At 44.8% G+C, this 27,542-nt stretch overlaps 2 protein-coding genes across 2 annotated transcripts in view; both read right to left on the bottom strand.

Moving 5' to 3' along the window:
- The window catches only part of LOC124556308 (bromodomain adjacent to zinc finger domain protein 2B-like), a 379,839-nt gene extending 361,326 nt beyond the window's left edge, over positions 1-18,513 (bottom strand). The window contains exon 1 of the mRNA XM_047130281.1: positions 18,366-18,513. Within this exon, the coding sequence (XP_046986237.1) occupies positions 18,366-18,513 (148 nt within the window). The remainder of the gene's footprint in view (positions 1-18,365) is intronic.
- Positions 18,447-27,542, bottom strand: part of LOC124556307 — a 602,370-nt gene continuing 593,274 nt past the window's right edge. The window contains exon 6 of the mRNA XM_047130280.1: positions 18,447-18,533. The gene's annotated coding sequence lies outside the window, so the exon portion shown is untranslated. The remainder of the gene's footprint in view (positions 18,534-27,542) is intronic.

The raw sequence follows: 27,542 nt of genomic DNA, 5'->3' as shown, positions 1-27,542 counted from the left end.
TCAGCGCCGCCTACCGTGATAACGATGCATTTCCGGACACATGTTCATAGGACCTTTGTTCCTCCATTGCCAGTCAGGAATCTATCCGTTCAGTTTGTCGGTTTTATTTATGTTTACCATGCATACATAAACGATCTGTCAGATAGGTTGAGCCTGCCGGTGTGGCCGAGCGGTTCTAGGCGCTACAGTCTAGAACCGCACGGCCGCTACGGTCGCAGGTTCGAATCCTGCCTCGGGCATGGATGGGTGTGATGTCCTTAGGTTAGTTAGGTTTAAGTAGTTCTAAGTACTAGGGGACTGATGACAACAGAAGTCCCATAGTGCTCAGAGCCATTTGAACCATTTTTAGATAGGTTGAGCAGCAACCTTGGACTGTTTGCTGATGACGCAGTAGTGTGCGGTAAAGTGTAGTGGTTGAATGAGTGTCGGCGGATTCAGGATGGCTTGGCCAGAATTTCCATTTGGTGCGATGAATGGCAGCTTGCTCCAAATGCGGATGAATATGAGTTAATAGAGATGAGTAAGAAGAACAATCTGGTAATGTTCGAATACAATATTAGAGGTGCTGCTTGACACAATTACGTCAATTACACATTTACGCCAAATGTTGCAAAGTGATATGAAATGGGACAGACACATAGTACGGACAGCGGTTTATTGGGAGAATTTTTCGGAAGTGTAGCTCATCTATGAAGGACAGCGTGTACAGAACACATGCGTAACCCTTTCTTGAGTATTGCTCGAGTGTTTCGGATCCCCAGCAGAACGGATTAGAGTAACGTATAGAACACTTGTGAGACACATTCTTGTGTATTGTTGGAATGTTTGGGATCCCCACCACTTCGGATTAAAGAAAGACGTCGAAGCTATTCAGAGGCGTGCTGCTACCGACATGTTCGATCAAATGGTTCAAATGGCTCTGAGCACTATGGGACTGTAACATCTCAGGTCATTAGGCCCCTAGAACTTAGAACTAATTAAACCTAACTAACCTAAGGACATCACACACATCCATGCCCGAGGCAGGATTCGAACCTACAACCGTAGCGGTCGCGCGGTTCCAGACTGAAGCGCCTAGAACCGTTCGGCCACTCCGGCCAGCGGTTCGGTCAACACACGAGTTTTAAACTGGTACTTAACACGCGAGTTTTAAAGGTGATGCATAGAGATTCAAATGGGAATCCCTGGACAGAAGGCGACAATCTTTTCGAGGAGCACTACTGAGAAAATTTGGCAACTGGCATTTGAAGCTGACTGCCGAACGATTCTACTGCATCCAACATACATTGCGCGTAAGGACCACGAAGATAAGATTAGAGAGATTAGGGCTCGTACGGAGGCATACAGATTGTCGTTTTTCCCTCACTCTACTTGCGAGTGAAAAGGAAAGGGAAATGACTAGTGGTGGTACGGTGGTACCCTCCGCCACGCGCAATACGTTGGACTGCGTAGTATCGATGCAGATGTAGAACAGCGTTGAGCAAGCGTTTGCAGACCAATTCCGAAAAGATGACACACACACACACACACACACACACACACACACACACACAGCTCTTACTTGCTGCAGTTTTGCCTTGAAAATGACAAGGTTGTCATCTGTCGTAATAACGGTTGTTGTCGAAGACTTGCCGGGCTGCATTCCAATTAGTTATTTGAACAGCGAGTATGCAGTGAATCAAGACACCCTCCGCCAAGCACGGAACGAAGACTTGAAGAATACGTGTGCAGACATAGATGTAGTCACACAGCGGCCCTACTGTCCTCTCTCCTCTTTGTCCGCTTTCGAGTTTTTGGGTTCGCGTATCGTCATTGTGACGACACGGGGCAATGGAGGAACGGGTGAAGTAGAAGGGCGAATGTGGGCTAGGCTGCGCGGCTGAGGTGGTCGCGGGCAGCGCTAATTGCTAAGCGCCGCGGCGGACAAAGAAAGCGCCGACAGCCAGGCCGCTGTATTGATCGCGGCCGCGTGCCCGTCTTAGGCGCGCCACCCTCGTACACAAAGCCTCTTGTCCTCCCATACGCTCAATCGCTCTGAATCGTCTCTTTCTTCCCACAATTTCTCGTAGATCACCTAACCGTTCTATCGTCTCTGATAAAATTACGAGAGAGCAAGAAATTTCGATTAAACGAGTGTTTTATTCACTTGCTTGCCGAAATTTTAACAGTTTTCCGTGATGTCTTTCGCAACGGTTTCTCCTCTGCCTGTAACACACTCATACTTTCTCCACATAGCCCTACGCAAACATAAAATTTATTACGCGTTCGCTTACTTGTTTCGTTTTTGCCTTGAGCTCGTTCCACTTAATATAATTTCTTCCAACCGTAACGTGTATACTGTGCGAATCAGTTTAAAACCCGTGACATAAGTGCTTTTAATTCGCATTGCTAACAGAAATTCGGAGGTTGTTCGGGGATATACTCTGAGTATTTTGGTGTAAGCTATCCGCGGTCTCCGGTGGCTCGTTATTGTAGAGCACTTGCATTTCGTTCGACTCCTTACCCCCATTCATCTCTGTACCTTTATTGCGCTGAAAATACCCGCGCAACACTCCAAATGTCGTCGGTATGCGCTGTGAGACTCTTTTGGAAACAAACCTGTCCCGTTCACTCACGGCACTTGCTGTTGGCAGCAATAATGCCTACATTAATCTGTCCTCAAGCTTAAAGTCAATAGTGCTCTGTCTTGTTTTGGGTTTGAATTTCGCGCAGTGTTAGTTGTATGTGAACAGTGATACACTTTAGAATGAATCTGTTTACTGATGAAGAGTTGATTGGCACACTCCTCGTTACGCGTGTACTGATTGCAATGGAAGAACAGCAATGAAGTAGCCTCACAAAGGCTGAGAGCACTCAGCTGCTTGCCAACAGCGCTCTGCAGACCCGGACGGCCATCCATCCAGGTGCTAGCCAAGCACGTAATCCCCTAACTTCGATGATATGAAGGGAACCGGTTTTACCACTCTGGAACGGACGTTAGAAAAATATGGAAACCAAAATATAATAAATACACTGAAGAGCCAAAGAAATTGGTACACCTGTATAATACCGTGTAGGGCCCCCGCGAACACGCGGAAGTGCCGCAACATGAAGTGGCATGGACTCGACTAGTTTCTGAAGAAGTGCTGGAGGGAACTGACACCATGAATCCTGCAGGGCTGCTCATAAATCCGTAAGAGGTCATTTTGAACAGCACGTTGCACGGCATCCCGGATATGCTCAGTAATGTTAATGTCTGGGGAGTTTGGTGGCCAGTGGAAGTGTTTAAACTCAAAAGAGTGTTTCTGAAGACACTCTGTAGCAATTCTGGGCGTGTGGGGTATCGCATTGGCCTACTGGAATTGCCCCAGTGAGTGGGAATGCACAACGGATATGAATGGATGCAGGTGATCAGACACGATATTTACATATGTGACGCCTATCAGACTCGTATCTAGATGTATCATGGGTCCCATATTACTCCAACTGCGCACGCTCCACACCATTGCAGAGCCGCCACCACCTTGAACAGTCCCCTGCTGACATGCTGGGTCCATGGATTCATGAGGTTGTCTCCATACCCATATCTTCCATCCGCTCGATACAATTTGAAACGAGACTCGTCCGACCAGGCAACATGTTTCCAGTCAACAACAGTCCAATGTCAGTGCTGACATGCCCAGGCGAGGCGTAAAGAGCCGTCCGCTGTGGCAGAGCGGTTCTAGGCGCATGAGTCCGGAACCGCGCTGCTGCTACGGTCGCAGGTTCGAATCCTGCCTCGGGCATGGATGTGTGTGATGTCCTTAAGTCTAGTGGACTGATGATCTCAAATGTTAAGTCCCATAGTGCTTAGGGCCATTTGAACCATTTGAGGCATGAAGCTTTGTATTGTGCAGTTATCATGGGTACACGAGTGGGCCTTCGGCTTCGAAAGCCCATACTGATGGTGTTTCGTTGAATGGTTCGCACACTGACACTGTTTGATGGCCCAGCACTGAAATCTGCGGCAATTTGCGGAACGGTTGCAAAAAATGGTTCAAATGGCTCTGAGCACTATGGGACTTAACATCTGAGATCATCAGTCCCCGGCCGGCCGCGGTGGTCTAGCGGTTCTAGGCGCTCAGTCCGGAACCGCGCGACTGCTACGGTCGCAGGTTCGAATCCTGCCTGGGGTATGGATGTGTGTGATGTCCTTAGGTTAATTAGGTTTAAGTAGTTCTAAGTTCTAGGGGACTGATGACCATAGATGTTAAGTCCCATAGTGCTCAGAGCCATTTTTTTCATCAGTCCCCTAGAACTTAGATCTACTTAAACCTAACTAACCTAAGGACATCACACACATCCATGCCCGAGGCAGGATTCGAACCTGCGACCGTAGCAGTCGCGCAGCTCCAGACTGAAGGGCCTAGAACCGCTCGGCCACACCGGCCGGCTAACGGTTGCACTTCTCTCACGTTGAGCGATTCTCATCAGTCGTCGTTGGTCTCGTTCTCGCAGGATCTTTTTCCGGCCGCAGTGATGTCGGAGACTTGATATGTTACCGGATTCCTGATATTCACGGCACACTCGTAAAATAGTCGTACGGGAAAATCCCCACTTTATCGCTACCTCGGACATACTGTGTCTCATCGCTCGTGCGCCGATTACCTCATCACGTTCAAACTCACTTAAATCTTGATGTGATTGTAGCAGCAGTAACCGGTCTAAGGACTGCGCCAGACACTTGTCTTATGTAGACGTTGCCGACCGCACCGCCGTATTCTGCCTGTTTACATATCTCTGTATTTGAATTCGCATGCCTATAACCAATTTCCTTGCCGCTTCAGTATATAACCACAAATATAAACATTGAAAAATATAATATTATACAGGGTGTTAAACAGATACTCTACATTTTGAAAGATGGTAGCATGGATCAAACAAGATGAAAATGTCCAGTAAACGTCGCCACTAAAAAGCATACAGTAAGAGCTATGAGCACCGGTTCAACTTCGCTACTGTGAAATACACATCTTCTATTGAAAGCACTTTGCTATTACGGACGGCCTACAAATGCAGTAAACAAATGACGACACATTCCTATGTTACTCTCCAGGGACACAGCATACAGTAAACATCTGTTAGTGTTATTACTGCGTATTCACAGCTCTGCATAAGTGAAGTGCATACATTAGCTCCAATGGAACCAGCTTGTGTTTTGACAAGTTTGTGCAATGTTTCACAATGCACTTGCTTGTACAGTGGAAGCCTGTTGTTCCACACGAGAAATGACACAAATGATCTTATCGTATAGCCCGGCAAAAGGATGAACACTAACAGATGTTTACAGCATGCTGTATCCACTGACAATAAGAAAGAAATGTGTCCCCATTTGTTTTTTGCATTCTGTAGGCCGTTCGTTACAGCAAAGAGCTTGCAGTAGAAGTGACATGTTTCACAGCAGAGAAAATGAACAAGTACTCATAGCGTTTAAGGTATCCATTTCAGAGTCCGTAAATGCTTCACAAAATATCCCTGACCAAACTGCGAAATTTTGTCGGTGGAGTTTCGGTTCATCCTCCCTATTAAGGTCGCACGCATGTATGATGCGAGAGGTGAACGGTGGCTATGAGCAACAGCCGTGCGCTCTTCTATTGGTCTAATTGGCATCTTTATCTACAAATGTCCTTCAGTCCTCTACATGTTAAAAACGGATTTTTGGGATTTTGAAATTAGAAGGCTTTTTTCGAATGGTAATCACGTGACATTTTCCATGAGTTCCGATACACTCTGCCGAGGGATGAACAAACCTGTGACTGTTGCACTGTTGGTCTTTGTACACTTACTAGGCCAGTCAGTTAGGGGCTACATCTACAAGACTACTTTGCACACTTAAGAGGATGGCAGAGGGTTCATCGAACCACTTTCACACTATTTCTCTGCCATTGCACTCTCTACCAGCGCGCGGGAGAAACGAACACTTAAATCTCTCCATGCGATCTCAAAATTTCTCTTATTTTATTGTAATGATCAGTTTTCCCGATAAAGGTGGATGTCAGCAAATTATTTTTTTATTCGTAGGAGAACGTTGGAGATTTAAATTTCGTGAAAAGATGTCGCCACAGTGAAAAGCGCCTTTGTTTTAATGATTGTCACTCCAACTGGCTTTTCATATCCGTGACACTCTCTCCCCTATTTCTCGATAATATAAAACGAGCTGCCTTTGTTTGACCTTTTTTAATGTTTTCCGTCAGTCGTTTCTGGTTAGGATCCGGCACTGCACAGCAATACTCTAGCAGAGAACGGACAAGCGTAGTGTAGGGCAGTCTCTCTAGTAGACTTGTTGCATTTTCTAAGTATTCTGCAGATAAAACACAGTCTTTGGTTTGTCTTTCTCACAACATAATCTATGAGATCGTTACAATTTAAATTGAAGTAATTGTAATTTTTAGGCATTTAGATGAATTGATAGCCTTTAGATTTTTGTGATTTAACATATATGTATCAGAAATTTAACGGATTCCTTTTATGAGTAGTAATCATGTGGATGACCGCACACTTTTCATTATATAAGGTCAACTGCCACTTTTCGCAAGCATACCGATATCTTGTCTAAAACATTTTGCATTTGATCTTTCGATGACTAGCATCATCTGCAAAGATTTTAAGAGCACTGCTCACATTGTCTCCTAAATCGTTAATATAGATTAGGAACAGCAGAGGGCCTATTAAAACTTCCTTCAAGAACACCAGAGATATCTTCTGTTTTACCCGACGACTTTCCGTCAGTTACAATGAAGTGTGACCTTTCTGACAGGAAACCACAAATCCAGTCATACAACTGAGACGATACGCCTCGGGCACTCAATTTGATTAGAATGTGCCTGTGGCGTAAGGTATCAAAAGACTTTTGCAAATGTAGGAATACGGAATCAATCTAAGATCGTCTGTCGATAGCACTCCATTACTTCGTGAGAATAAAGTGCTAGTTGTGCTTCACAAGAACGTAATTTTCTAAGTCATGCTGATGGTTCAAATCAAATGGCTCTGAGAACTATGGGACTTAACATCTGGGTCATCAGTCACCTACCACTTAGAACTACTTAAACCTAACTCACCTAAGGACATCACACACATCCATGCCCGAGGCAGGATTCGAACCTGTGACCGTAGCAGTCGCGCGGTTTTGCCGGCCGCGGTGGCCGTGCGGTTCTAGGCGCTCCAGTCCGGAGCCGCGCTGCTGCTACGGTCGCAGGTTCGAATCCTCCCTCGGGCATGGGTGTGTGTGATGTCCTTAGGTTAGTTAGGTTTAAGTAGTTCTAAGTTCTAGGGGACTAATGACCACAGCAGTTGAGTCTCATAGTGCTCAGAGCCATTTGAACCAGTCGCTCGGCCACCACGGCCGGCTTCAGCCATGCTGACTGTGTGTCAATAACAGATGGCTAGCCTCGAGGTAACTCATAATATTCGAACAAAGTATATGTTCCAAATTCCTGCTGTAAATCGTCGTCGCTGATATGGGTCTGTAATTTGTCGCGTTACCCCTAATTCATTTCTTGAGTACTGACTGGAGGTGGGTGTGTCATGAACAACACACTAAAAATCCGCACTGGTGGGTTATGAGTGGTTCAAATGGCTCTGAGCACTATGGGACTCAACATCTATGGTCATCAGTCCCCTAGAACTACTTAAACGTAACTAACCTAAGGACATCATACACACCCATGCCCGAGGCAGGATTCTAACCTGCTACCGTAGCGATCGCGCGGATCCAGACTGTAGCGCCTAGAACCGCTCGGCCACACTGGCCGGCGGGACTGATGACCTCAGATGTTAAGTCCCATTTTTTTTAACAAAATTGTATAAATCTCTGCACGCTGTTCTACACTGATGGAGGGGAAACTGTGGTCTTCGTACGGGAAAGAAAACTCCCCCCCCCCCCCCCCCACGAGCGCTGCCTGTTTTTCAGTTTATAGGCAGACTACTATACCTCCCCAGTATTTCCTGTCTAGTTCTCTACGTGAATAGACAAAATAACTTGACTGACTGTTAGTGCAGAGGAGTTATTTCCAGTTGTTAAGTGAACTTTTATATAAAACACGTTCCTATAAACAATGGCTGAGAAGCGCTTAATTTGTAAGTGTGATGTTATCCGTCAACTTTATAATTTTGTTGGGAAAGGGACTTTATTGGTAAATGTCTCACCTTGCTGATGTCAGTTGTTTGGCTTCTTCAAATGTTGGAAGAGCTGAGGTTGGTGTTATGTACTTGATACCCCTTATGCTGTGAAAAGTATTCTAGCCAGTGATAGTGTAGACAATTCAATCAAAACTGTCGAATACATACTGACAGCATGTTACGCTTGGGATAGGCTCTTCAGTGTGGTAGTCAGATGGCGGTTCCAGCTGTTGGACTTTTTTTTTTACATAACAGCTCACTAAAAAACTGCAAATAAGTACTCATTTATAAACTGAAAATAACTCCACTATATAAGCACTAGCTCAGTCAAGTTGTTTTACCTACTCACGTAAGAGAAGCGGACAGGAAATGCTGGGAAGTTTTAGGCCGGCTGTAAAGTGAAAAGCGAGCAGCGCTCCTGGTGGGAGAAGTTGCCTTTACCGCAAGAACGCCGCAGCTGCCATACGGGATGACTAAGAATCAATTTCCCCTCTAGAAGTGTAGAATTGTATGCAGAGATCTACGTACGTTCTGTCCATATGTGCTCCTTGCCGTTAATATTATTAGTAACTCATATCTGTATTTCATTTAGTGGTAACACACTTCGTTAAAAATGACTCCGCCCACCTCTCTCAGGCCATGTCTGCGCTCTGCGTGGCCAGTGATTCTAAGGCGCGCTGTGCAGAGCGGGTATAACTTTGTGAAACACCCAGTAGCTGCTTCTTGTGACGTAGTGGGGTAGACAGAGCGAGCAATCATTTTCTCGCTCTTGAGTCTGCAGAGCTATGAAGGAGGGAAGTGCATGGCCATAATTGATGGAGCTACATTTTCCCTCCACCCCGCGCCCCCTTTTGCTCCGTTACCCTCCCAGAACACAATTTATCCATTAATACGTTTGTAGTACACTAATTTAATATTTGTTCTTATCCCACTTTATTTAACAATAAACATCATTTTTATACCATTAAAACACTGTTTTTAACAATCTGCGATTCTTTCATCGCCGGCAACGCAGAACAATTAGTCCGGGAGAAAAAGATGAGTAGGACAAATTTTTTATTAGGAAATTTAATTTAGTTTAATTTTGTACCGGGTAACGTTTTCGCTAGAAGCTCTTCGTCGACTGGGCTATAAGTCCGGTGCTTCCTGCTGTGCATAACACGGATTACAGGCACTTCAGCAATGTCACAATATAGTCCGTACATGTCATTTTTAAGCATTTTTCCAATACCCTGTTAAGAAACCGAAGATTTACCACTTGTTTCACCTGTAACTGATCCTGCGTAGTTGTTACTTTTAACGTCCTCATGAATTGTTACACTCCGGTATTGTATGACGGCTGGCTCTACATATGCCTCATTAATCGTGTAGTTAAAGAATGCTACAGTTGCACGTTTAGTAAAGTGCACGAAGGTGCATTTTTCTATATTACTGTCTGGTTGCCAATAATTGCATCTGGGTTTTTGTCAAAATCTGACTGGATATTACAACATTTAACCAGCGGATTGTTTTCACTTAGGAACCTACAGTTCTCCATTGTCAGGTGCAGTGGTTCTGATTCGCAATTTTTTTACAGTGGCTTTCATTTCTGGGACATACGAAAAACAAATACGAACCGTTGACTGCAGACAAATAATCCTTATCAGCGCCTTTTTATAGAGCGACACGATATAATGTGTTCACGTTGATCCTTTCAGTTACGGCAAATTACAACAGCAACAAGCTGCAAGCATTGAGGAGGGCTTATTTCTTTCCGCGCACGTTTTGTGCACTTTCTCCACGACGCGGCGCAAGATAAGATAGTAAAACAACGCTTTTCTTCATCGACCCGTAGATTCTGCCTGTAAATTAAAAGACAGAAGAAACAAAGCCGCTAAAAACATTTGCCATGCATATCTAATAGACACAGGTAAACGACATACCACCCATCATATATCTAAAACTTTATCGCTGAAAATTATATACATAACGTATTCAGAAAGCCCCTTGCACCATTGCCAGCAGGAAATTGTATGTACCCCCTGACAGTACTTGGCGAACAGATAATAACAGGTCTTTGAGCGAGATCGATATGGCGAGGCGAGAAACTGCTTTACGAGGGAAAAGAGTAAATCTACACAGTAGCGATGTCGAGACACTTCCACATCACATTTCTTGTCTCACTACCGAAAAAGTACAACGTAATGAATAGCAGTCAGTATTCTGTCTCAATGCTACTAGTTTCAAGATTCAGTACTCAACTCAACTAAACAATACATTCGTAACTACAAGTTTTCTGAAACCTTCTAACAAACAGAAGTTATATGCCGGATCAGGAATCAGGCCCAGACATTTGCCTTTCGCGGGAAATGCTCTTAGCAAGTGATTCATGCAGGTGCGAAGAAGTATCCGCGTCTCAGCTTCCACTAGCTTACTTAGCCAAGCGAATTAATCACATTTCGTACTAATGAAGAAATATTAAGACCGAAAAGGGTTATAACGGGGCGCTTAGATGGGCCATATTTTACGGCAACATTTGGCGGCAATAGCGCTGCCGTCAATATTCCTGAAACGTAGCTGTAATTGACCTCAGTTCTGAGATATGGCTGGGCAATACTGATGTTATTGCAGGCTGTTAAAGGTATATGCCGAGGAGTTGCCGGTGTTGTCCAAGGGCGGAGGATATATCGTATTGCAGGGCAACATCCTTCTCTACCCTTGTCTGTATATGCTCCCCTCTCGCTCTCACCTTTGTTTCCTACTTCTCACACCGAAAGCGCTACAATCATACATCTAACAAGGGGTCGCACAGCAATCGGATTTTTTAAATTTATTATATTTATGGTACGTAAGTTCGAAACTCAAATATCAATCCGCCAAAGCAGTTCAATGCAACTTTCAAAAATTCTCGAGAAAATCGGTGTTGACTTTTTCCCGAGCGGATTTAATTCCGCAATCCGCAGTCTACCTAGCGGACGGGCTCGTAAGGTTCTACGGTAGAATTCGCGCTTGCAGTGTGGGCGGTCTGAGTTCGATTCCCACTATGGGACTCAACATCTGAGGGCAACAGTCCCCTAGAACTTAGAACTACTTAAACCTAACTAACCTAAGGACATCGCACACATCAATGCCCGAGGCAGGATTCGAACCTGCGACCGTAGCGGTCGCGCGGTTCCAGACTGTAGCGCCTAGAACCGCTCGGCCACCATGGCCGGCTCTGAACGAACAGTTTTCTCCTTATATCATCAGAAGAGGTTCCCATACGCACTTTTGCATTAGATATCGTCCAGAGCTCTGACGCAGCTCAATGAAAACGTTATATTTTGGTATACATTTCGTACATGCTGGACACAGCATGTTCTGGGAACAGCAGTAAGTATAAACCGACACCGCAAGCTCTCTACCACGGTTTACGTGGGAATTAGTGCTGATGACGACTTTTCTTTACGATCGCTTGTAAGTATCATCTCATTTAATAGCACACTGCTTACACCCCGTTCCGATATCTAGCAAATGCTAGAGAAGGTACAAGGGGAAATAGGCTGACGGATCTGGCGCCGACTCAGCCGACGCGCCTAGGGACCAGACTGCTTCCGCCTTCCTCGCGATCGAACATCCAATTTCCGTTGCAGCTCACAAACAGGTAACTGCCACCATCGCGCTGCAGTTAGCGTACTGACTGCCAATCGGCGTTCATCTCAAATCACGGACTTCAGATCTCATTAGCGCCCGTCAACTGCACAGACGGCAACGTTATGAGCATTCACCGAGAGTCGCTATGTAACCTCTTACTGAAGTTTCAGTGTGAACCAAGCATGCGGAGTCCTTCATAGTGCTGCGAACATTAAATGTAATTAAACTGTAGAGATTGCAACAGTATCTTGTGGTAGACATTCATGCAGACCAGCTGAAACTTCTACCACAGTCCCTAATGATATTGCCCATTGGCGTAATTAGCTGTCACTTAAACGAACTATGGCTGTTCCCCCTGATGATGGTTCAAATGGCTCTGAGCACTATGGGACTTAACTTCTGAGGTCATCAGTCCCCTACGACTTAGAACTACTTAAACCTAACTAACCTAAGGACAACACACACATCCCTGCCCGATGCAGGATTCGAACCTGCGACCGTAGCAGACGCGCGGTTCCCGACTGAAGCGCCTAGAACCGTTCGGCCACCGCGGCTGGCAAGGTGAAGTCATCCAAACCTCTTAATTAAATCGCGATGCAAAAAAAAAAAAGAGAATCAATTCATAATGTTCAAATTACTGATGAAGATTGTGTGTTGGGGAGGGCATTCGACTTGGGTATAAAGAGAATCGTTAAATTACAAAATGCTTACAAAATTGTATGGGATAGATACAATGAACAAATCAACATCTGGTAATGCAAAATTAAAACATTACGTCACAGCAGTCAAACCTAGAGCGTTATACGCATCAGAAAAAAATAATTTTAGACAGATCGTTAACTAAAGACACAGAAATAGAAGTAAGGAAAATACTAACAAGCAGGAAAAATTTTGGTCAGGTTTGTGTTGAGGAAATCTGGGTGAAACTGAAGTTTAATGAGCTCTTTCACAGTTTGGAGAAAATCCCTGGCACTTTCAGGGAAAGGAAGACTTAAATTTTATGACCACATTGTCAGAAGTAACGATAAAGACTGACCAAAAGAATTCTCTGCCATGCCCTCTCAGTGAAAGCTGAAAACAAATGGATGCTTGAAATTGAAAAAGATCTTAAGGAAATAGGCTTACAAAACAATATTCTACAGTCAACGTAAGCTTTCACGGCCGGTATTGTCTTCACTTAAAACTTCCGGGCTGATAGGCCGTGGTCGAAGTATAAAACTCTCCCCTGACACAATGCGAGTTTGGGAGAAGAAGAAAGCAAGCACATTACGAAAATAAGCTCAGTCGCACTCCGCAGCTGTGCTTACTGATATAAAAAATAAATGACGAAGAAAAACTAACTTATTCGTAACACCCAAATGTCGATGTGATGCGGCAGACTTCCTACGTCTCTTAGTACCACTTCCGCACAGTCCTGTTGCTACAGTTGCAAGTAATCCTCTTTGAGACAAAGAGTTTGAGTAGCGCGTCCATGACCTGTATATGTTACGGTAGAGATCAAATGCAGTGCACTTTTCCACACATGTTTTTGATAACTATGAAATTTACTTCTCAGAGCAAACCAGTCAAAAGATTTTATTTCGAATCCCTATCTTAGTGTGATCCTTATACATTTCCTGTGCGCAGAAGCAAAATTCGTTCAGGTGTAGAGATTTTGGAGACTTTCGTAACACTAAGGCCCAGGAGAAACACAATCGGTGAAATGTGATCATTCATCAGAGCAATAAATCATAAAAACACAACAACTATAACTGTAAAGTCTAAACAACCTGTTGCTGCACTATTTAGACGTAGGTCATGTAGTATGGATGTACAGGAATATCAGCCTTTCAACACTGAGCCATGGCACTTTCCAGGCAAGCAAGTGCGTCTTCCAGCAAAGCACAAATCCACTGGAAAATTAAATAGGAAGAAAGCCCTTATTTCTGAATTGATGCAATAGGAAATATAATTAATAATCTAATTCTTTTGTGCATTATGCCCGTTGTCAATTACATCTTCAATCCGTTTCCTTCATGGTTCTCCATTTTGCCTCTTTTCCTTAGACCAGAATCTCAATTCAACCCGTGGCAGACTGCTACCTGTCATGCTTTGTGTGTACTGTAGCCACGACTATCAATGTTTGTTTATGGAGTCATTAACTGTTCCTTTCCGCCCTAGTTCATTCCTTATGTTATTACATTCTATATTTCACAGTGTGCAATTTTTGTTTCTTATTATTATTATTATTATTATTATAGGTTCAAATGACTCTGAGCACTATGGGACTTAACATCTGAGGTCATCAGTCCCCTAGAACTTAGAACTACTTAAACCTAGCTAACCTAAGGACATCACGCACATCCATGCCCGAAGCAGGATTCGAACCTCGATCGCGCGGTTCCAGACTGAAGTGCCTAGAACCGCTCGGCCACTCCGACCAGCATCATTATTATTATCACTATTTCGTTAATAATAACAGAGTTCTAAAGTACGAGGGGGTACCCAAAAAAAGAACGGTAATAACATTGCCGTGGGCGGAGCTTGTGTAGTACGCATTTCTGCAGCTAGCCGTGTATATCTCAACTCTTCGCCACTTGAGTGCCACCTGTGTTGTCGACCTGGCTTGTCCTGTTCAGCCGACCGACATCGATACCTCTCCTCAGTGCAGCACTCCGTGAAGAATGGGCTGCCATTCCCCAAGAGACCTTCCAGCATCTGATTGAACGTACGCCTGCGAGAGTGTAAGCTGTGATCAAGGCTGGTTGGTCAACACCATATTGAATTCCAACATTAGCGATGGAGGGCGCCATGAACTTGTAAGTAATTTTCAGCTAGGTGTCCGGATACTTTTGATCACATAGTGTATAGGTGTTCGTTCTTTCCGCACACTATACGAGATTGGAGTAATAGATAATTGTGAAGGTGGTTCGATAAACCCTCTGCCAGGCACTTAAATGTGATTTGCAGAGTATCCATGTAGATGTAGATGTAGATTGTGCAGTATGTTGTAAAAGCCGAACTTACGTACAGAGAAAACTTTCGCAAAACGCTTTGCCCTAACTGGACACAGACACAGACTTATGTTGACGGTAAAATTTGATGGCATGGTTGTAGATCGTGTAGGAGAAGATTATCAATAGGTTGTTGTAGGCGTGACTGTGAAAAGCACACTTCGAAGGATGTAATGTGGAAAATACCTGTGGAGCAGTAAATATTCCCTTATTGTAAACAACGTGTACCGTTCATGGAGTTAAACGATTTCGAGTTCAAGTAGCGGAGTCAAATGATTTCGATCTCGAAGTTTACTTCTATCAATGGATTACTTTATAATGCAAGCTGTTGAGACTGGCGGTCGTCAGTTTCATCAACTGCTGTGAGAGTAAGTAGCTGTTATAGGATGCAACTTCTTTAAGCAAGTAAAAAACAAATATTCATTTCCGACCATAAGTTCCTCGTCTCAAATCAATCAGTTTAGAACCCCTTCTACTCCAGGCGTAATTTTGGCCCTATAGGTTCCCTTGTTGCCACATTAAAATCTGCTTCTTTTCAAAAACATAGCAGACTTGAAAAACATTCATCTCACTATTATTCCAAAGTAACTGAAACTGCGCCTTAATCCTGAAACAGTGTATTATTAAACTAGCAGCTGAGAGAAAGACAAGTGGACAGTTTACGAAAATGGCCACACACGATATGAAAATAAATTGTTATTTCTTTAGATATATTGTTCCAATCTTACAGCAATTCTCATTTCATCAGCTATTGATGGCTCTTAAAAATTACATTATTTCACTGAAAGTAATTGTAGTTGTTTGAATATCGTACTAGATATGGCGGTTTCGCATATAAATCATACGGCAAAATACAACGAGGCGACAAAAGTCATGAGATGCCTTCTGATATCGTGTTAGATCTCCCTTTGCCCAGCGTAGTGCAGCAGCTCGACGTGACATGGACTCAACAAGTCGTTGGAACTCCCCTACAGAAATACTGAGGCATGCTGCCTCTGTAGCCGCCCATAACTGCGAAATTGTTGCGGTGTAGGATTATGTGCACGGACAGACCTTTCGATCATATCACATAAATGCTCGATGGGATTCATATTGGGCAATCTGGGTAGTCAAATCATCGCTCAGACTGTCCAGAATGTTCTTCAAACCAATCGCGAACAACTGTGGCTTGGTGACATGGCGCATTGCCATCCACAAAAATTCCATAGTTTTTTGGGAGCACGAAGTCCATGAATGGCTGCAAGCGGTCTCCAAGTTGCCGAACAGAACCATTTCCAGTCAATGATCGGTTTAGTTGGACTACAGGACCCAGTCCATTCCATGTAAACACAGCCCACACCATTATGGAGCCACTGTCAGTTTCCACAGTGCCTTGTTGACAACTTGGGTCCAAGACTTCGTGGGGTCTACGCCACACTCGAATTCTTATCATCAGCTCGTAAGAACTGAAATCGGAACTCATCTGACCACGCCATGGTTTTCCACTCGTCTAGGCTCTAGCCGATACGGTCACGAGCCCAGGAGAGGCGCTGCAGGCGATGTCGTGCTGTTAGGAAAGGCACTAGCATCGTTCGTCTACTTCCATAGCCCACAGATTTCGCCACACTGTCCTAACAGACATGTTCGTCGTACGTTCTACATTGATTTTTGCGGTTATTTCAAGCAGAATTGTTTGTGTGTTAGCACTGAAAACTCTACGAAAACACCGCTGCTTTCGGTCGTTAAGTGAAGGCAATAGGGCACTGCAGAGTCCAATGTGCGAGGTAATGCCTGAAATTTGCTATTCTCCGCACACACTTGACTCTGTGGACCTCGGTATATTGAATTCCCTAATAATTTCCGATATGGAATGTCGTATGCGTCTCAATGCGTTCAGAATCTGTTAATTCCGCGGCCGTAATCACGTTGGAAACCATTTCACATGAATCACCTGAGTACAGATGACAGCTCCACCAATGCACTGCCATTTTATAACTTGTTTACTAGCTACCATCATCTGTACATGTGCATATCGCTATCCCATGATTTGTCACCTCAGTGTACTCTCCTCTATGCTACTATCATCTGCCAAAATCTCGTTAAGATATCTCAAATTGTTTATGGCATACGATGGACGTTCATCATCATCATCATCATCATCAGCCAATTCAATCATTAAATGATGTGGCCTCTTCGAGTCGTGGATTCAGGTAGGCTTTCAGCAGTCTTCTCCAAGTGGGACGGTCTTGGGCAGTTCTCTGCCAGGTGTTACCAGCGATCTTCTTGGTGTCTTTGTCCCATCTGTCTGGTGGTCTTCCTCTAGGCCTCCGGTGCTCTCTCTGACTACACTCCAGTACTAGCTTCGTCCATCTGTTGTCTTTTCTTCTTGTGACGTGGCCAGCCCACTGCCATTTCAAGGAACCTACTGTCTCTAAGATGTCATTAACCTTCGTCACAGACCGGATGTCATCTGCCCTTTTCCTATCCTTTCTTGTATAGCCCAGCATTGATCTCTCCATACCTCTCTGTGCAGTCCTAAGTGTCCCTTTTGTAAATGAGTCAAAGCTGAGCTGGGAAGGTAAGGGAATTATAATTAATGGAAGAAGGCATACCAACTTGAGATTTGCTGATGATATTGCCTTACTGGCCAAAGACTTCGCAGAGCTCCAAAACTTAGTTACAGATCTTGCATCCGAATGTCAGCTGGTTGGCTTGAACATGAACCTTTCCAAAACAAAAGTAATGTCCAACAAATGGGTCCCAGATGGAGATGTGAAAGTCAAGGACAATCTAGTAGAAGAGGTCAGTGAATATGTCTACCTTGGCCAGATTATAAATATGAAGGGAGACGTAAGGCCAGAAATCTATCGACGCATCAAGCTTGGCTGGCAAGCATTTGGGAAGAATTCAAAAGTATTCAGATCAAAAATGCCAGTAAATCTGAAGAAAGCAGTATTTGATCAATGCATTCTTCCTGTGATGACGTATGGCTGCGAGACATGGACGATGAACGTTATGAGTGTTTAATTCTAGCGTTTTCGCTGGCGCGCGAGTGCGGGACGAAGCGCTTTACATACAATCCATTTCCTCGAGATTGGAGACAGACAATGATGTCATTCGAAGTTTAAAGAATAATTTAATATGTTACCTACACTTCATATGCAACACCATATAACCTACCATGCACCCAACACAATTCCATAGCAACCCTTTTGTTTTCTTCACTGCCAACTTCACGAATTTCTTGCAGTAGTTTAGCTAATCTCGAAATATCACAGTAACCATTACAATCAACGAAATGATAGGCAATTCATAATAAGCTGAAGAATTAAATTGTGAGATATGCGAGAATGGACTTTTTTTTTTACCGAATAGTCTCTTTACAATCCGCCCTGTAGGCTGAGACATGAGACGCCATACACAACTCCTGGCCGCTAGCACAGATCCCTGCAGGGCAGCCGACTAGCAGACGATAGAGCCTGCAAGCGAGCCGTCGCACCGGGCAGGAAACTAAGCTTACAGCGAATCTTATTCCGTGTGAGACGGGCTTCTTTTGCGAGCTAATGGTTGTCGAACTGTCCACTGTTTAGCGCTTTGGCTGCCGCGTTGTCTCGGTACTACGCTTCAGCTGCTGCTGCAACTTACCGAAGAGGCTGGCGGCGTCGAGCAGGCTGGGCGCGTCCGCGGCGGCGGCGGCGGCAGCGGCGGCGGCGGCGGCGGCGGCAGCGGGGCCGGACCCCGGCGCCGCCGCGGACTTGTCGGCGCCGCGCTCCACGTCGCTCTCCTTCTCCATCCCGCTGCTCACTCCGCCACCTGCACCACAAAGCGCGCTCTCACCACACTGACGGAGCTACAGCGGTTGGACAACAAAATGGAAACAGCGCGGGAAATGGATACTTCATCATAAATACAGACGCCTGCATGTTGCGCTCCTTTATTCGACCAGGAACGGCGCCTGTGCAATGAGCTCAACACGTTGCAAATGTCAATGTTCTAAGAGCAGTGTTCTGTGTAGTCGAGTGCGCATTATGTCGGAGATTAGTACACACATCAAAAAAGTTTTGCATCACCTCCGTTCAGAGAGTTCCGGAACCTGTACAGAAAATTGGAATAGAGATCAACATAAACATCATTTCCGCCCTTTTTATTGCTCATGAAAACCAGACATTGCATGTTGTACCACCATACAGCGAGCCCTTCAGAGGTGGTGGCCAAGACTGCTGTACACACCGGTACCTCTAATACCCAGTAGCTCTTCCTCTTGCATTGATGCATGCCTGTATTCATCGTGGCATAATGTCCACAAGTTCATAAAGGCACTTTTGGTCCAGATTGTCCCACTTCTCAACGGCGATTCGGCGTAGATCCCTCAGAGTTGTCGGTGGCTCACGTCGTCCATAAACAGCCCTTTTCAATTTATCCCAGGCATGTTCGATAGGGTTCATGTATGGAAAACATGCTGGCCAATCTAGTCGAGCGACGTCAATATCCTGAAGGAAGCCATCCACAAGATGTCCACGCGCAGTGGCTAGCACACTGGACTCGCATTCGGGAGGACGACGGTTCAATCTCGCGTCCCGCCATCCTGATTTAGGTTTTCTGTGATTTCCCTAAATCGCTCCAGGCAAATGCCGGGATGGTTCCTTTGAAAGGGCACGGCCGGCTTCCTTCCCCGTCCTTCCCTAATCCGATGAGACCGATGACCTCGCTGTCTGGTCTCCTCCCCCAAACAATCCAATCCAATCCAATCCAAGACGTTCATGATCGGGCGCGAACTGTCATCCATGAAGACGAATGCCTCGCCAATTTGTTGCCGATATGGCTGCACTATCGGTCGGAGGATGGCATTCACTTATCGTACAACCGTTACGGTGCCTTCCATGACCACCAGCGGCGTACGTCGGCCCCTCACAATGCACCCCAAAACAGCAGGGAACCTCCACCTTGCTGCACTCGCACGACAGTGTGTCTAAGGCGTTCAGCCTGACCGGGTTGCCTCCAAACACGTCTCCGACGACTGACTGATTGAAGGCATATGCGCCGGCCGAGGTGGCCGAGCGGTTCTAGGCGCTACAATCTGGAACCGCGCGACCGCTACGGTCGCAGGTTCGAATCCTGCCTCGGGCATGGGTGTGTGTGATGTCCTTAGGTTAGTTAGGTTTAAGTAGTTCTAAGTTATAGGGGACTGATGACCTCAGAAGTTAAGTCCCATAGTGCTCAGAGCCATTTGAAGGCGTACGCGACACTCATCGGTGAAGAGAACGTGATGCCAATCCTGAGCTGTCCATTCGGCATGTTGTTGGGCCAATCTGTACCGCGCTGCATGGTGTCGTGGTTGCAAAGATGGACCTCGCCATGGGCGTCGGGAGTAATGTTGGGCATCATGCAGCCTATTGCGCACAGCTTGAGTCGCTACACGACCTCTTGTTGCTATTCGAAAAGCATTATTCAACATGGTGACGTTGCTGACAGGCTTCCTCCGAGCCAAAATCCGAAGGTAGCGGTCATCCACTGCAGTAGTAACCCTTGGGCGACCAGAGCGAGGCATGTCATCGATAGTTCCTGTCTCTCTGTAGCTCCTACATGTCCGAACAACATCGCTTTGGTTCACTCCGCGACGCCTTGACCCTTCGCCCGTTGAGAGCCCTTCCTGACACAAAGTAACAATGCGGACGCGATCGAACCCCGGTATTGACCGTCTAGGCATGGTTGAACTACAGACAACAAGAGCCTGTACTTCCTTCCTGGTGGAATGACTGGAACTGATCGGCTGTCGGACCCCCTCCGTCCAACAGGCGCTGCTCATGCATGGTTGTTTACATCTTTGGGCGGGTTTAGTGACATCTCTGAACAGTCAAAGGGGCTGTGTCTGTGATATAATATCCACAGCCAACGTCTATCTTCAAGAGTGATGCAAAGCGTTTTTTGATGTGTGTAAATGTTGATGACTAACGACTGGAATAATTTGCTTGAGACGTGAATCGCACATGAAATTAATAGCACATCTCGGATAGAGAGATAAGCAGACGTTGCAACATCTAGTACGTTTTTGGAAATTGAGAATGTGTAGTAAGGACTACGAGACCAAACTGCTGAGGTCATCGGTCCCTAAGCTTACCTACTACTTCATCTAACTTAAACTAACTTACGCTAAGGACGACAAACACACCCACGCCCGAGGGAGGACTCGAACCTCCGACGGGGGGAGCCGGGTGGGCGGTGGCAACACGCATGAGACCGCGCGGCTACCCCGCGCGGCAGTACGTTGTAACTGCCACTGTGTAATTTCGTTAATGTGTTACAGTTTCTGTAATATATCCCGCAAGTGCGTATCTGTGCCTGTGAGTGGTATCTCCGAAACTTGTTTATCAGACTCACGTCGCAGACTTCGTGCCCGACATGTTTTGGCTGAGCGAAGGGGCGGGATGGTTCCTTGAAAATCTTGCTGTCGATCAGTTCGCAGTCTTTAGCAGAAACGGTGCTCGTACTTCGTATCTAATGAAGTTTTTGTTTATCTGAGGTTAAATTGCAATAAGAAGATGGAGCGTGACTGAGAAAACAAACCGCATTCTGTTCCTACACGTTCTCGATGTAAATTACGATTTAAGGTTAAATACAACTGTTCGTATGTGTACAGCACCAAGTGTTTTTTTACAACAACACACAGAAATAGTTAGGGCAGTTATATTTAACGATCGTACAGAAGCTTAACAAAGGCTTCGAGAAAGAAGATATTAAAGCGAACTACGACTGTTTTACGCTCTGCACTGCCACTGCCAACTCATAAAACTACGACTGCCGAAGTTTCAGCCTTTTTTTTCCCCTTGGACTGTCTGAAAGCTACAGCATAGGACAAGCAGTCACTTCCGCTAAATCGAAGCTGAATACTTCTGGAGGAGTCGGCTTCTGAGAGGCAACCTCCAACGAAGAAATCTAAATACATATCGCTGCTATAGGCATTGGAACGACAGCGATGCGATATTGTACATAAGATGTCTTCTGCGGTTCTCACATCCTATCTGCTGAACTAATGACCTTGTTGTGTGCTATGACCTGGTCGGTGAATTACTGCTCTATAGAAAAAAATCTAGCTATATGTTTCCTGCGCACATTACACAAATAATGAAACTTGTTCTGTAAAGTGTCTCTTATTGAAGGAACTGTTTGAATACAACTACTCGTAAATGCGGGGTGAAGTGTGACCGATAACTCTACTTCTTGGTTACGTTCAAATAGAATAAGCTCTTTTACAAACAAGCGTTTACAACCGTAGACGTACTGATTCGGCAGCATTTCCATTTTCTTCCGCAAAAATAAACTTATCATCTGCGGTTTTCAATCCAGCCTTCGTGGTGAGGTCAACTTTACTCACTATATTTTTATGAGTCGTTCACTTTCTGCGAAACTCGCTAGTTGCATGAAGGATGTGACACGACGAAAACGCAGATGCGGAAACGTTGCACTGAAGCCCGTATCATGTGACGGACTAGGCGTCATTGTGCAAGCTTCACAAAAAGCCACAGCTTAATTGCCTCACAAGAGGCTGCCTGACGTTCTCTGACAAGCGCATCACTTCACTGCCGTCAATGACTGCTCTTGCTACACCTGTTTCTGTTGACATGCTGCACACTATATTTCCCCCAATTTTTGCAACTTCTTAGCGGGTTTTTACAAAACACACTGAAAATTTCTTACTTTTTAACTTGTAACGCTTGCGCACCGTCCACGTTTTAATCGTGCATGGCACCGGTACGATGCAGAATAGAATCAGTGTAACAATGCATTGTCTCGCGATGACTTGAATAACGGCACACGATTGGAATATTGGAAAAAATCGTTAAAAGAATGCAACCACTACCTTCTAATCAGAAAATATGTGCACTGGCACTAGTCGATTGCTAGTGTATGAGAAATGAAAACGATACCTCATGATAATCTGTCGCTGACTCTCTGTTGAAAAGTATTACAAAAATCGCTCACAGAAACACTTGCGTTCAAATAAAGCTAACACTGCTCCAAGAAACAAGAAAACTTGTAAAAAGAACCACTACTTGTATGCAGAAGTGAAATAGATTCTTCGGGTATGATAGAGTGAACATTACTACGTATGAGGAGAGGCTCGTTCTGCCTTGCGTAGTAAGTGGTGTGGTGTGGTGTGGTGTGTGTGTGTGTGTGTGTGTGTGTGTGTGTGTGTGTATGTGTTTTAAAGAGAGAGAGAGAGAGAGAGAGAGAGAGAGAGAGAGAGAGCTGGGGGCGGATGTGTGGTACACGCAAGGAGTACAACTCCGCCAGAGCAGCACGATGCTATCTGAGCTATTTACGACCACTTTGTTATTGGATATCTCTCTGCAAATGAGTCAATACGCGCTCCGTTCTCAGGCTTGTCTTGTCGTGCTCTTATCTCGTCGTCCTCAATAAATGGGTGACAGTAAGCGGCGCCACATTATTTTCAGATTGTATTTTAATATGATTTTGAATCAAATTCTGTAATAGAGTTCTCAAACACCGTGTTTGCGTCCTCATTGAATATGCGCGAACTGTCCAACGCGAGAATTTACTTGGTGATTAGCGCAGCTCTTTCAAGCTGGGCTGTTGATTGTCAATGCATCTTTCACTGAGCTACACTTACATCTTACGACAGTATTTTGCCACCAACTAATAATCGTCAGAGTTACACCACTCTAGGAATACAATCTGAGAACATCTGAACCAATTGCAATTTCCTTGGCTATCATACCCAGTAGCAAGCACTGGCAAAACTTAATACTCAAGGAGAAAAACAATAAATATATTCGGCACTGCTCCGGTTGCAAAGTGCGAACACAGATCTAAGGGACTAGTTTCGTTCATTACTGCAGAGTAAGTCGACAGACTGCCTTATCACATGTCACGACAACATACAACTGTCTTACAGACCTGCAATGCCTTCCAGACAGAATGCCATGAACGATCGAATGTGTTACCTGCATTCATTTCTTGCACTTCCAGTCAGCACCACAAATGCTAATGTTATCTTACTGTTTACAGGAGATAATTAACGTAAATCTATAACTGGTTTTTATTCGACACAGACCTGTTTTTCTTTTATTCAGTTTCAGTTCCTGACAACGATAGCCACATATCTGAAATACTCTTTCAATTTAGTTTCACGACCCGACTGTATTGTAGTTAGTTCATCAGCACACCTAAATACGATCATCATCATTATTATTATTATTATTATAACTGTCCGAATACACTGATCCTCTGGAGATGTATGCAGCAAAGAAAAAATTATACTAAATAATGGCAGTGAAGCAACGCTCAACGAGTACTACAAACGCATATAACGTTACAGTAATAACAATTGTTTTACATGTACCGCCCTCGGACGAAATTCAAGCAAGGTAAAGCTGAAAGTGTCATCAGGCGGAAAGAAGGGGTGGATGTTAGTGATAGTTCACAATTAATAAAAAAGGCTATTCTTCTGAAGTACTAAACTTCTTTGCCTTGTTGTTCCACATGGCATTCGTCAAATACAACGATCCAAAAAGCAGCTCTGAAACACGCCGTATCTGTCGTGGTAATTTGCGTATCGTCCGTAAACAAAATTTATTGACAATGCAGCCAGTAGGGTAATTGCGTTTATGCGCCCATTTCAGCCAAAAGCTTTATTTCAAGGGGAGAGGTATTCACACCAGACATAATGATAAGCCTGATGCATTTATGGTTTAAGTTCATCAGCAAATGTTGCCTTAAACATGCGGGCCGTAACTGTTACGACGATGTGCTGGAATCTGTTACCGCGTCACCAGGCGACTTAAGTCAATGAAATTCACAGCATACGCTTCAGCAGCTCATTGAAAATGTACCCCTGCGATGGGAAGGAACATGGAACACTTCCGCAGTTCGGCCTGGTTGTACGGAATAGTAGAACAGGACCTGTTGCACAATCACGCGACGTAACTCCGGTAGAATTTTTATGAAGATCTGTGTAGAACATCGTGTACCCTGTCCCAGATGATATCAGAAAGGAATTTATTGTGCTCTTATTCGTAGCTTTTGCGTAAATTCAACACGAAACTCATGTATTCAAATGACTGTCACAATCGCTACCACAAGTTAATTCGGACGCCTTTTCTCCAGTGTCTAAGAAGACAATTTGAGAATGAATACGTAATCAGTTTCATTGATTCTTCTTCAGTTCAATGTTACGTGCCTCATTAATTAATCCCTCTGTGAACATATGCTGCCCGACATAAAAATGATCATTTGATCGACATTGCGAACTAACATACACGACAGGATTCGGATCGTAGTGGTTGTTGCTATCACAAAGTTAATTGATTACTTGTGTTCATGGCTCTGAGCACTATGAGACTCAACATCTTAGGTCATAAGTCCCCTAGAACTTAGAACTACTTAAACCTGACTAACCTAAGGACATCACACACACCCATGCCCGAGGCAGGATTCGAATCTGCGACCGTAGCAGCCTCGCGGTTCCGGACTGCAGCGCCAGAACCGCACGGCCACCGCGGTTTTTTTTTTTTTTTCTTTATTGTGATTTTAACACCTTATACAAAGGCGGGCTGGCAGCAGCGCCACCGCGGCCGGCACTTGTGTTCATATTCTGCTTAAACTACAGAAGCCGATTTGAGAAAAACTCAGTGCCTCGTCTATTATTTCCGATGGTAATTTCTGTTCTATAATAATATAAAAATACATCACAAAATAAATGAAATTCGGCGAAGTTTTTTTACATGACTTACAAAGGAAATCAAATACTTCGGTACTTTCTTGTGAGCGTTCCGACACTCCTGCTCCCACGGGCTTTGCTCTGAGAACGATGCCTGACGGCAAGAAACCTCCCTCCCGCTTTTCCATAAACTCTCTGACAAACTTCACCTACAGGTTCCATAAAAGGAAATTTGCAATACACATAACACTATGATGGTAGACTGACACAATTTAGTCACCAACAGGGTTTCATAACGACTTTTGTCAACTGTTTCGTGTAATCGGTAGATAACAGTTTTTGCAAACAGCAATGAACAACATCAGGCGCAATAATGATGCTGCAGATGTATTCAAATGTCCTCAGCTTCTAATGGCTGAACATATAAGACGAAAACAAAATACCTTCCACAACAGAACTTTCGCATTCATGCCAGTTTATCAGCCTCACTGCGTCCATTTGACCAGCAACTGAATTAAAGTAAGTATTGATGGTTTTGAAGTTACTGAGTTCTACTGCGCACAGCGGTTGGCTCCAACTCTTTCATATACAGGACAACCATAATCAAACTTTCGCTGCTTGATCCACTGTAGACGAAAAGAATTTACTGTCTGGGCATGTCGCTTTATAGGATAGACTGTGCGCTCCAGGATTTGCGTTCTTAGTAGTTTTGGTTTCGGTAATAATAATGAGCGTATGACATTGGTGGCCGGGAGACCCCTCGCGGGGCGGTTCTGCTGCCGCTCCACAAGTTCTTTAACGCCATTACGGCGACTTGCGAGTGAATGAGGATGAAATGATGATGAAAGACACACAAGACCCAGTCATCTCGAGGCAGAGAAGATCCCTGATCCAGCCGGGAATCGAACCCGAGACCCCGTGCGCGCGAAGCGAGAATGCTACCGCAAGACCACGAGCCGCAAACTTAGTTTCGGTAACAGTACGGCGATATATGATTGAGATGAGCATCAATGTGCATTACAGTTGCAGGAGGTCAACATGGGTCTGGAAAACGTGAGCAGGACTTTATTAGTAAAAGCGTTTTATTAAACAACAGCGATAGTGCTATTGTCCTTCGCGAGTATAGACGCACCAAAAGAAACCGGACAAGTCCTCTTTCCGCACCGGGATTGAAGAACATTATTTGTTAGTTAGAGCTAGTTGGCGATTTGGGAATTGTTTCTGGGAGAGATCGACGGTCAATTGCGCCGCAAATTGTTGAAGAAGTTAATGTTGCCATGGCTGAGAATGCTGGACGCAATGTGCGATCTTCAAGCAGTTTGCGAGCTGTGGCACGACAGCAGAACATTCCATGGTCCACCATTTGAAAAAATCTGCGAACAACTGTGAATAGTATCTTTACAAGCTCCACATTAGTTACCAACTTTTGCCAGGAGACGCAGACATTCGAGCAGACTTTGCTCTTAGGTTTCTTGCGAGGGATGTTTTTGACGACATGTGGCCTTGGAACATTTTTTGGATTGATGACGCACACTTTAAGCCCACTGGGGCAGTGGACACTTACAGTCGTTGCATTTGGGGATCGTCATCGACAACTAATGTTCATGAAGTTCCTCTGCATAGTGAACGCGTCACTGTGTAGTGTGGCTTCGCGGCACAGTTCGTGATTGGTCCGTTTTCCTTTGAGGAACTCTGACCCCAAAGACCAAGGACAAGCATCGTCAACGATACACATTATTGTGATTTGCTTCCCCAACATGTGATCCCTGCTTTACGGGAGAGAGGGGCTTTAGACTCAGTTGTTTTGATGTACTGTACATGCGGCTCCACCTCACATTATTCTTGACGTCACTCGATTACTCCGTAACGCATTTGACGAAAACTGAATAACTGGCCAATTGTTCCAAACTGCGTGACCACCAAAGTCACCAGATTTGAATTCGTGTGACATCTGACTGTGGGGGACAGGGGTAATCAACGGGATACTAACACACGTTGGAAGTTGAAGATGAGCATAACGAGGGACGTAGCCAACATCCCACCTGAGATGTTTCGAACAGCTGTGGAGCAATCTGTAGTACGGTTCCAGGCTGTCGTGGATGCCGATGCTCGTCACAATGAGCAACGTTTGCAACCTGGAACGT

Source organism: Schistocerca americana, chromosome X, assembly GCF_021461395.2.
Source record: "Schistocerca americana isolate TAMUIC-IGC-003095 chromosome X, iqSchAmer2.1, whole genome shotgun sequence".
Classification (NCBI taxonomy): domain Eukaryota; kingdom Metazoa; phylum Arthropoda; class Insecta; order Orthoptera; family Acrididae; genus Schistocerca; species Schistocerca americana.
The sequence above is the reverse complement of the archived record's forward strand: the minus strand, read 5'-3'. Positions and strand labels throughout refer to the sequence as shown.